The following is a 12414-nucleotide window of genomic DNA, read 5'->3' on the forward strand; positions in this document are numbered from 1 at the left end:
TTAGATTAACAACTTCTAATATATAGAAAATCCAGTGCATTTTGGTAACACTACATTCCAACAATGGCTTTTATATCATGCTGCTTAGCAACAAAAGTATTACCAAATATTGTTGTTAATCCATGCACTGAAAGTATAAAATGAAATGTATAGACAACAAGAATGGAAAAATATTTGTTGATTTCTTAATTTAGTCTCCGTTGATTAAAGAGGTTTGTTTTTTATTTATAATGTTGGGGATATAATAGACAATAGCTTAATTCAGAAATGATTTAAATTTAAAATTGAATTCATATTTTGACTTTCATGATAAATTTTATGCACTTGGCTCTAGGCTAGGTGATCCCACATTACGTATTGACTTTAGGCTTACTATACCAACACTCACTATACTTATAAGGTTTCAGGGCATCACCACTCCCTCATTGTTCCCTTGCACCCCATCACTAAAACCATAATGGGCAGAACTATTCTATCTGGATAAATGAATTTTGGCTTTTATAACTCCTCCTATTTCAAGAAATCAAGCATGATGTGGCATAATACACACTGGCTTTTATATATATTAGATGTTTTGGTGGCTTCTAGATTCATTTACTATAGTCATACGAGCATTTGAAATTTGAGTAAGTATTTTTGGGCCACACTGTATTTAATACCTATCACTACTGAATATAAAGCCAAGGATCAACAACTTTCTTCTGTTAGGTAAAGTTTTAGCACTGAACACACTTTTTCTTTTCCTACATGAGAATGAAAGTACTAAACAATATTCTAGATCAGTGGTTCCCAAACTTTTCATTATCAAGGACCCCTTATATTATTTTTTTACCCAAAGAACCCATGATTTTGAAATATTCCATCTACCTAACAAACTCTTTTTATTAACTAATAATTAACTCGTTTTCCAATTTTTCACTATCAAATAAAAGACATATATAACTGAATATGCAATTAAAAAACCAGCAGTATTAAAAACTTGCTTGTTTAATGAGATGGTTGATGTTACTTTATTGATACTATGTTGCGTATTTCAGGTTCAAGTTTTAAGTGTAGATCAGTTTCCACATTCTTGTGGTTTCTGTACTTTTATTTTATATAAAACAGCCAGGAGAAAGCCTGCTCACATAAATATGTAGCTGGGAATGACATTAAGTACTTCAATGCTTTGGATGTCAGTTCAAGGTACTCGGTTTTTTTCACAAGCAACCAATAGTCTGATATGTTGTACTGAATGAAATTTGACCTCAATGAGGTGTCAACAAGACTATTTTCTTCACTTTTACATGAAATAGATCAATAATCCACTTGTTATTGGCATCAGGAAGAGGAAAATAATCCCTAAAGCTGTTCTTCAAACTCTGCAAGTACAAAATGATAAGTTTCCTTATTTCTTGAGAGAGGTCATCATCGGATACTGTAAGAAAATAATTGAGTGTTGGAAACGATTCAAATACACCCTTCTGAAGCCGTTCTGAACAACTAATCAACATTAAATATACGGAAATTTAAAGGATGAGCTTTAATAAAATTAACCACTTTCGCTGTCTCATCCAATATAGTCTTCAATTGTCTGCTGTCTTTCTTGTTGCCAGTGATTCTTTATGTATGCAGCAATGAGTCCATTGTGCTTTCCTGACATAGCAGGAGCCACACCATTACACATTTTGACCACCCAATTTCATTTGCAATTATGAAATCATTCAAACTATTAAAAATAGTCTCACCAGTAGTATGCGTTTACAATATCCGGCAGAACAGAAAATCTTTACTAATTTTACCATCCAATTCATACCGTATCAATGCAACAAACTCGGCACTGTTAGAAACATCTGTACTTTCATTTAATTGCAAAGAATAATATTAACTTTTTTAACTAGCTGGTTTTTAACATTATCAGACAGGTCTTTGGTTTGCCACTTCACAGTGATGTTTGATAATGACATCAAATTATAATTTTTTTGCTACTTTCTCTCCTAGATGTCATTGTTTTAGCAGCCGGTAGAATTGGTTCCTCAGCTATTGTATGTGGTTATCCAGTCTTTGTTATTAATAGGGACACTTCATACAAAGCAAACAGCATTTTTCATTATTACAGCCAGTCGCTATTTTTCCCACTGATTTTTGTCTCCAATGAAAATATTTGGCAGGTTTGTTGACGCGTTCTTTATGTTTTGTTTCAAGATGCCAACGAAGGTTGGCTGGCTTCATACTTTCACTGGATAATGTTTCATAACAGAGAACACACTGTGGGTTTTTTTTTTGTTTATGTTCAGGACTTGTGTATATAAATCCAAAGAACATATATTCCTCACAATATTTAAGATTTTTGCATTTTGATTGATGAGTCAGTGTTTTTTCATTTGAACATGTTGCATCTTCATCTGTGTTATCACTATTTTTCTATTTTAATGTTGATGCAGATTTTAACCACCAATCCATATCAAATGACAAAAATTCCTGTCACAGATGTGATGCAAATGAGCAGTAAATTTAAGTAAATTTACAAACACTTAAGCACAATTCACTGCTCTGGTCACTTAACTCTCTCAGTACGGGCAGGTCAAAATGTTCATATCACAATGTTTTAGTGAGTTTCATTCAAAATTTAATTAAACTGCTTAATTATCATGGTATACAAACAAACTTGATATATAAATATTGATAATAAATCAACTTTTAAAATTATTAATGTTCTTAATTTTATTAAGAAATAGTTAAAAACAACCTCAAACTTCCTTAGTGTGAGAATTGTGACTCTTATTCTCTAGTCATTGCCTCTTTTATAATTTATTTACCACCCCTCTGAGAACTATAAAGTCTGACATAAAATGTTCTCTGTAATTTCATCATAGGTTAAGCGAAACAATATTTTTATATCTTTCAATATTACATGCCTAAAGACTAATCAAATATAAATTTAGATCACTCTTGTCACATACTCTGATTCACAATTTGCTAATAGATTTTTCTGACATTGATTTCCACTAAATTTATAACCAATAGAAAGCCTAAATTTTAATTGATTGATTGCCATATTCATTTTACCAGTTCGTTATACAGATAATTGACCTTTTGGGTTCACGAGAAAAAAATGTCTTCCCACAAGAATGCATTGAGGAGCTTAGTTGAATTTTTAATGGTTTTTCTCACATACTTATAGAACCAGAAAAATTGTGAGTTATAGAACAGTCTCAGCTTTTTGCGTGTTATTATTCTGTGTCATTTAATTAAAGAAAATAGCGCAAGAACCCACAGTATTACCTTCGTGGACCACCAGGGATCCCAGGTTGGGAACTACTGTTCAAGATGCCCCAAAATAATTTACTTCACGAATTTTATTACATTTTATTCTATTACCATTGGAAATCAACAAAATATGACAGGAATAATAAACCATTGAAAAACTCTCATTTTCAGTGGAATATGTTGGCTTTTTGACAAATATCTTTTACGGACTTATTTGGAATCCATGTTATAGATAGAAAAGAACTAATCCCCTCATAATTAATTAGTTAATTTCTGTTAATTTTCTCCCAATTTAATAGCTCCTTTTATCACCTACTATCTAATTTTTATTGCTTCTTAATAATATATTTAATCTTTTCTTCTATCAACTTTATTTTTTACATTTTTTTCATCCCTCTAAACCAGTGTCTTTGTCTATCAGTTGTTTTTCATTCCCTTGTTTCTCTCCTATCAGATTGCTGATTGTATTTTTTGTCTTCCTATAACCTAGTTTTAATTTATTTTGTTCCCTAAGAGCTATTTTAATTTTTCATCAAGTTTTTCTCATAAGAGTTAGCTTCTTTTCATTTGGTTTCCTACTTTGGTTTTTTCTTTCTCTCCTACTATTGTATATTTTGGCCTCCTACCAGCTAGTTTCTTAAATACTGATCAGAAATGTTTTTAGTTTTTGTATTCTATAAGATATTATTTTAGTACTGTACAGCTAGTTTTTCTTTCTTAACTTGTAATTTATTTATTGAAACCTTTTCATACCAGTGTTATTTGTTTGTTTTTTATTCTCTTCCAACTTTTGGTAACAAATTTCTTCTTGTTTTATTTTTTTTAGAAGTTACTTATAAATTATATAATTTCTCCTAATTTCTTTGTTTTTGTAATCAGTTTTGATTTCTTTCATTTCTCTATACCAATTTATTTGTATATTTTAAATGCTGTTGTCTCATCATGCTTCCATAAAACAACACAACATTTACACACACATACAATTGGATGTTAAGTAAGTCAAACAAAAACTTCACTGGAAACTACACCATGAAAGTTTTTCAGTTCACCCCCCCCCCCAAAAAAATGGTGGTAAGATAATCAAAAATTTATTTACTGAGTAACTTTACATGTCATTTATCTAGTTTCTTGATTCTACAAAAAAGAAAATGAACCTTATTATTCATTGCTAGAAAATATTACATCATTTAATATTCAAAGTTATAATCCAAGATAAAAAGCTATGGCATCAGTTATTATCAAACCAGTCAGCATGGATTCATTTCCTTGTAACATTATATTTCTGGGTAAGAAAATTGATTACAATATTATGATTGATAATAATGTTAACTAATTCTCATGTTTATTTTTAATGGTTTTTACCTATGTTTCAAAACCTGCGAGTTTATTTGACAGACTATAAGGGATAACACGTCACACTGATATACTTTTAGATGTCAAGATATATAACAATACAAACTTACTGGATGATAGAAAAGATGCGTGTCTCATAGTGAAACCTAGGTAACGGATCCAATCTCTTCCACATGGTCTGGATGACATCTAGGTCTTTACGAGTATGCTGGGCTTGGGTTTCGAACCTGAAAATGGAGGAAGAAGTAGGAATATAGATAAAACTAAAGATCTGGAGAACAGTCTTGAGCAAGTTTTGCTGCTGTCACGAACTAAAACTTACAACTTTTAAACTAGAGTACTTAATATAGTGGATGAAGTATAAACTAGAGTACTTAATATAGTGGATGAAGTATAAACTAGGGTACTTAATATAGTGGATGAAGTATAAACTAGAGTACTTAATAAAGTGGATGAAGTATAAGCTAGAGTACTTAATATAGTGGATGAAGTATAAAGCTAGTTTATACTTCATCCACTATATTAAGTACTCTAATCCACTATATTAAGTACTGAAGTATAAACTAGAGTACTTAATATCGTGGATGAAGTATAAAATAAAAAAGAGGTTTCTTGGTAAACAAAGCAAAAAATATTGTAAAATTTCGTTGTCAAATAAGCAATACAGTAAACATACTAAACTAAAAAGAATCTGCATTAAAATGTTCATATCGATTAAATAATTAACTTACTGAACACTATACTGAAAACTGAAATTCCCTAGATGAAAATCATGCCCTTGTGGAGGAATAGTTTGTTTCAGAAATTTTTTCAAAGGTACAAAGAGTTATCTTTGCATAACTGTTCTTAATTATAAACTGACAGACTAGAGGGAAGACAGGTAGTCAACAGCATCAACCATCAATTTTTGGACTGCTCTTGTTTGAATGAATAATGGAATTTGACCATCCCTCTTACATTACACCCATGACTCTAAAGTGCATAGCATATTTTTGCAGGTTTGTAGTCTGGGCACGTTAACCACTATCAAGATATGTGTGTTGCAAAGCAAAAATCTCTGAAAGGGTTACATAGGGGAGTTTGGAGGTTTCTCCCCAGGAAAATTTTGGGGCCAAAAGATGCATTGTGTTTCGTAGCAAAACCATACAGTGTACCACAATTTTATGTATCTTAACCCTAGTTAAAAGGCATCAATACGGTGTAATTATATTCAAATTAAAAAAAGAACAATGGAATCTTACTTCCTGGCCTTTGGGTGATAATAAAGTTAACAGTATACCAGTACACCAAAATCAAAACAATATTCAAAAATTTGAGTAATTACCAAAACCATACAACACAAGTATTCTTTTTCAGAGGCTTCCAGTCAATAATCATGTCAATAATATTTCTATTCTTTTAAATTATTTTCAGCCCTAAAACAAATAAGAACCTCTTATTTCAGAACTATAAAAGGAAAAGTAAGTATGGTAAATAATAAATACTGTTTAATAATATCCAAGACAAATTGTTCTAATGATTGACAATGTCTTTTCTAGAGATCGTAGGCGCATCATGTAGAGCTACATATATTTACTTGACAATGTGATTAACAATAAAAATGGCTGGAGCAATGATCAAGAATTGGTTTTTGAAATATTATTTACTACAGACAATCATCTGGAATTAAAAAAATATTAGTACTTTTAGCTCTTAATCTAGAAAATAAATAAAAAATTAATCATGACAATTAAACAATTTCTTGAATTCGGCATTAAGTTCTAACAAAATTTCTCTGTTTCACTATATGCAGTATATGCTAGTATGTTCACCACATAAATATACATTCAATAACCATCTACAAACTACAAAACTAATAATGAAATATCAGTCTTCTATGTCATATCAAATAAATAAACTAAAAACTTGAAAAGCTTAAAGGCAAAGCCAAAGTTTTGGTTTCTATTTAAAAATTTAAACAAATATATAACAGTAACTAGTAGCTTTTCTTTTTTATATCAGAAGATATGAAGAATGTACACGATCTTACATAAAATTCTGGAGAAACCTGGCATATTCAGTGTTCACTTGCCTCTGCATCAGTTTATGCCTAATACAAGGTTAATTCCCGGCCTGTTAAGTAACTTAATGTTAACTAATCAAGCCCAAGGTTAGATTCATGTTCTTCGAAATATTACACACCAACTTTCACATAAGAGATTGTTCCAATAACATCAAACCAAACATTATATGTGACAGATGAAATTGATTTAGAGAAACAAGTTAAATCCTTATCTTAATTAGAAATAGCTTTTAGAACTACACAAATAAAATATTTATATAATCCATAAGTAAGCCTAAATATAACCACAAACTGAGAAATGACAAATTAGACATCTAGTTATTGTTTTTATTCAATATGTTTTAATGTACATCTTCTTCCTAAACATAAATTATTCCTAAACAAAATAAATATTACTTTCAGATCTTTATCTCATGGTAAACTAAGTCATGTGATTTTAGTAGTTTTTGTAGAACAAAATACAGCAGTAGTTTCATACTATATCAAATCTTTCAGCTAAATTACAGCACATAAAAAATTAAACATGTTATTTATAATACAAATTCTCTACAGCTTTCTATGTAAAAACTTTAAGAGTTTGATATATTTGAAAAAAAGTTATATAATAACCATTGTCAGTCACTGTTACACTGGTACTTGATGTTATAATTTTATTCTGATACTGGAGTAAAAACCTATTACAGGTTCTTATAAATCAAGGTTTTAGAACACTTTGAAAGAATTATCATGCATGAGAAGAATATTTTGAATAGTTTTTTGTCAAACAAGAATCATACCAAAATGTTGACATATGATACAAAGGTCATGTATTACTCAATTTAGTTTACTGTGCTCCAGATATTAGTTGAACAGAACAGATGACATTTGATTTGTCAGTTACTAAAACATCTTTTGAAATCTGACACTCAAAAATGCAACTGAAGAGTTGTGAGCAAACTTAAGAAACTGGCATTGGCCTTGGAAAACTAAAGAGTAGTACAATAGAACTACCACAAAAGACAAGAACAATGTTGTTAAAAAAGAATCAGCAACCCAAATTCAAAAGCTTTATTATGCAGGAAATAAGAGTTTAAAGTGAACTACTTAAATTACAGGTTAAACTATGCAGTCAGCTGTTGCACATAAGAGAGTGACATTCTTTGACTTGATTCAAAGTATATTCAATTATTTTTCTGCTTCAACTGATACCTCAGAATAATTGCTATGTTTCCTAGTTAACTATAGAGCTATTGAACGGCATGCTGGTGCTGTACACCTACTGAGAGATGTTTACAAGGTCTGATTTAAAGAAGAGACAGGATCATTCAGAAGTGAGAGCAACTGTTGGCAGGATGATAAGTTTAAATTTTGTAATATGGTATGATTCGCTGTACAAGGTGAACTTTGCCAGCAAGCAGCTGGTAATTAGCGATCTTAAAATGTTTCCAGCTATTCTATAAATACAAAAACCAAAAGCTTTCCTACATTTTGAAAAGATTGGTGAATACCAGAGAGTTTGGGAAAGAAATGGAAATCATTTAAAAATTGTCACAAAACAGCAGAAACAAAAAAAAAAATATTTGTGATGTGCCTATCCTGGATTAAGCAAAGTTTCTAATATGGTTACTTTTGACACGATTGTTAATCTAACGGAGAAATGTCAGCACCTACAGGAATACAACTCATTGTTAAGCTCCCTGTGCTGGATTCCTTACTTATCAATTTTGTGCTCATGAAACTTTTCAAATCACTGTGCGAACTGGTTTATCAGTAGAGAGGCAATTGGTGACAATGGTACAAAAGTGCGTGACAAATTGTAAACATTATTTGTTGAAAAGCTGAACTTAATGAGAGACAATTTAAACACTTATCTAGAATGGTACATAACTAGTGCATGGTCTGGTTTTTGATTTAATTATAACATGTACTTGTGTACATATATTTAAATTTATCAATTTCACCTGCTGGTTACGTAATCTGATTAGCACAAACTGATTAGAAATTTTTGATCCCACAATTCTCAAGTCTACCCACAATTATCATCTTGTTTTAATCATGCATGGAGACTACATGAACAAGATATTGAATCCGTGCTCCGTTCTAACGGAACAAATCATGTTGTTAAAAATCTTTCAGCATTCCCAGATCAGTGGTTTCATATTTCTTGTTCTTTTCAAAGGAGTGGCAATAGAAAAATAGGCAACAACTGCGCTTATTGTACCAAAATTTGTTTGTTTGTTGTTAAGCACAAAGCTAAGCAATGAGCTATCTATGCGTTGCCCACTGGTAGAAGTTATATCAAAAGGTTACTAATCAGATAATATTAGAATATATAAATGCATGTATACAATTAAAAGATGTTTCTGTTAAAGATTATTAATGTTACCACAGTACTCATACTATAGGCCAAGTATATAAAAGTTGCAGTACTGTGTTATTTCTAGTGCACCAAAATGCTGCCCTTTACAATCTTTTGAAAGTAACTATAATGGTGTAGATGATGAGGAATTATAAAGCTTAATATAATAATCTGTTAAACACGATATACCACAGCTTTAGAACTTTTGTGTTAAGGAAACTCTAAGCCTAAGTGTATGAAGCTTATGTAGACATGCAAAGCTTGTCAAATGGAAATGACCAGTTACACTGGAGTATAAAACAAGTTGTACAGATGATATCAAATAGATATAATATTATCATTGAAAAGTATTATAGTTATGTAGTAACAGTGTGTGTGGTAAAAATAAGGGACTATGTGATTTAGAATAACACAACTGTATGTATCAGATAAAAAAAACAGAACGTATTTCATTATCACTACCCATTTTTGTCAAACGTAAGTCCACATGATACAAACTTGACAGATATTCCATACAGAAAAAACTTGCATAAATATATTATCATCAATATATTGTAAATTGATAAATAACTGTTGAAAGCTTCAGTATTAAAGCTGTAGTTAACACTTGTCACTCTAGACACTTAGAAAAGATCAATAGATTGCAGAATATCTCAAGTTCAATGATGTTTTGGACTTATTTGTCTAAAAGTTTTCTCTATACAGAGCTTGGAAGTTAACATTCTCCTAAACTGAAAATGTATGTCCAATAATGCTTACCTTCTCTCCCACTTATAGCTATTACTTGACCACCAGGGTTTCTTCCTTTGCCCATCTAAGCATTGGTGTCATTTTTTCTCACTTACTCAAGTCTTTTACACTCCACTCAATTGCCCTTGGCAATTGAAAAAAAATAGCATGACTCTGTAACAAACCCCAAGCTAAGATAGCCTTAGAACTAAGTTCCAAGATAGAAACCCTACAGGTTGGGTGGATAATAGTGATGAAGATGTGAATTGAATTACTAATTGTAACTCAAGGACCTGCAGCACTCCTGGACCCATAATTAAGGTTACCAGATGTCCAGAAATTCTTGGAACTAAGCCCCCAAAACCCCTCAAAGTATACAAGAATCACTGATGCCACTGGTGATATGACCAATCAGTGGAAACCTTGGACAGAATCTTTTCTAGGTACCAATATATGAAGGGGTTGATGTCGGGACTCACGAGCAGGGTCAGAACCACGACCTCCTGTAGGAGCCAATGAAATTTGTGACTCCAACAACAACAGGGAGGAATGTAGAAGTCAAAAGTTGAACCAATGTGCATGCTAACAATGGATCCAGCTTGTCATCAGTGAAGTTGGTGATCCTGAGAGTCTTCTAACAAAGTGAAGTGAAATGAAAAAAAATATTGAACTTTAGATTTGCAAGTGTGTAGACTAACTATGCCCCATCAGGGGACATTAAACTATTCAGGTGAACTACAAACTCTGCCTTAGAACCCTGAAATTCAAGGAGTACATGAATTATTTGAGAGTCGGAAAATGCCTCCACCTAGTGGTGGTTGGCTAAATCACGAAGTTCTGATAATTTATTGGATAAGGTCTAATTGTCCCTTCACGTAACTGAGAAGTAAACCTTCCAGCATGAACCACAATATCTGTGTATAGAGAAAAAAACTAAAACTTTGCGACCAGATCTTTCAGCCATCAAGTAAGGTGCAGGTTCAAAAACAACTGAGAAAAGGCCTATAACATCACCCACTTAAAGAACCAACAGAAGAAAAGAAAATCAAAGGCAGCTTATTCCAAAGAGGACTCCTTTTCGTTTTTCGGAGGTCATTTAAAGAGTGTGTTGATTACCGTTGATTGGAACAGCATTTTGCGAGGTAAAAAAAAGTGGTTTTTAGTGCAAAGCAGCATTGGGCCATCTGCCGTGGCCACAGTAGGGATTTGAATCCTAGACTCTATTGTTTCCGTAAATGTACCACTGTTCTACAGATAGACTGAAAATCCAACAGCCTAAAAGAAGGCACAGTAAAAAGTGAATCAAAAGTTTCTCCAAAATGTCAAGGATTGCCTTTTGCAGTCTCAGAGCCCCGTGGAGGACTGCGACAGATCCAAAATAAATGTCTCCATCTCACTACGAATAAGGTCACTGACATTCTCAATGGAGAGTGACCCTCCCCCATGATGATTGTGTGACTAGATATCAGAGGTGGGATAGGAGAAACCTGATTTGTCTCCATGCCAGAAATAATAATCTGGAAATTCATCCCGTAAATCAGCTTGCCAATCTGAAGAAAATAGATTGTTTTTTTAAAAATATTATTATTATGAAAATCAACTAGGTAATACGATAATGTTCAAAGTATCTCCAAACAATTATATTGGGAAAAATATTGGGAAACCCTATGTGCTGCTTTGTCGCGAAAAAGTGATAATATTATTTGAATGAGATGTTTATATATAGCACCAGGATAGACTGGATCAAGCAATAAAAAGTCAGACTAATGCTTAGATGGGCAAAGGAAGAAACCCTGGCAGTTGCGTATGTAGGTATATAAGTGTTTAGGTTAATTAATTTAGGTTGTTCGTTTAGAAAAATGGTTTGTTTCTTTTGTGCAGCAAAGGATGATAGTGTTAGATTTGTTTTCGCAGCAAAGAATGATAGTTTTAGGTTTGTTTGTGCAGTAAAGAATGATAGTTTTAGATTTGTTTATACAGTAAAGGATGATAGTTTTAGATTTGTTTGTGCAGTAAAGTATGATAGTTTTAGATTTGTTTGTGCAGTAAAGTATGATAGTTTTAGATTTGTTTTTGTAGTAAAGGATGATAGTTTTAGAATTGATTGTACAGTAAAGAATGATAGTTTTAGATTTGTTTATACAGTAAAGAATGCTAGTTTTAGATTTGTTTGTGCAATAAATGATGATAGTTTTAGAATTGATTGTGCAGTAAAGGATGATAGTTTTTGAAAATATTGTACAGTAAAGAATGATAGTTTTAGATTTGTTTATACAGTAAAGGATGATAGTTTTAGAATTGATTGTGCAGTAAAGAATGATAGTTTTAGAATTGATTGTGCTGTAAAGGATGATAGTTTTAGATTTGTTTATACAGTAAAGGATGATAGTTTTAGAATTGATTGTGCAGTAAAGGATGATAGTTTTAGATTTGTTTGTGCAGTAAAGGATGATAGTTTTAGAATTGATTGTGCAGTAAAGGATGATAGTTTTAGATTTGTTTGTGCAGTAAAGGATGATAGTTTTAGATTTGTTTGTTTACAGTTTCTCACAACACAGAGCTTGGAATACAGATGTGGGTTATTATTTTAAAAGTGACTGATAGTTCTGTATTTGTTTGTGTACTAAAACCCAACTCTACAGTTTTAGTTTGTTTGTTATGAATTTCACGCAAAGCTACACGA

The 12414-nt window shown here is 31.8% G+C and overlaps 1 protein-coding gene across 1 annotated transcript in view; it reads right to left on the bottom strand.

Annotated features, from left to right (window-relative positions):
- LOC106473686 (coiled-coil and C2 domain-containing protein 1-like) overlaps positions 1 to 12414 on the bottom strand; it is a gene marked incomplete at its 5' end in the record, with an annotated part of 39113 nt that overhangs the window by 24952 nt on the left and 1747 nt on the right. Inside the window, one exon of the mRNA XM_013934365.2 lies at positions 4713 to 4829. Coding sequence (XP_013789819.1) covers positions 4713 to 4829 — 117 coding nt within the window. The remainder of the gene's footprint in view (positions 1 to 4712; positions 4830 to 12414) is intronic.

The sequence above is a fragment of the Limulus polyphemus genome, unplaced genomic scaffold, assembly GCF_000517525.1.
Source record: "Limulus polyphemus unplaced genomic scaffold, Limulus_polyphemus-2.1.2 Scaffold6403, whole genome shotgun sequence".
In the NCBI taxonomy this organism is placed as follows: Eukaryota; Metazoa; Arthropoda; class Merostomata; order Xiphosura; family Limulidae; genus Limulus; species Limulus polyphemus.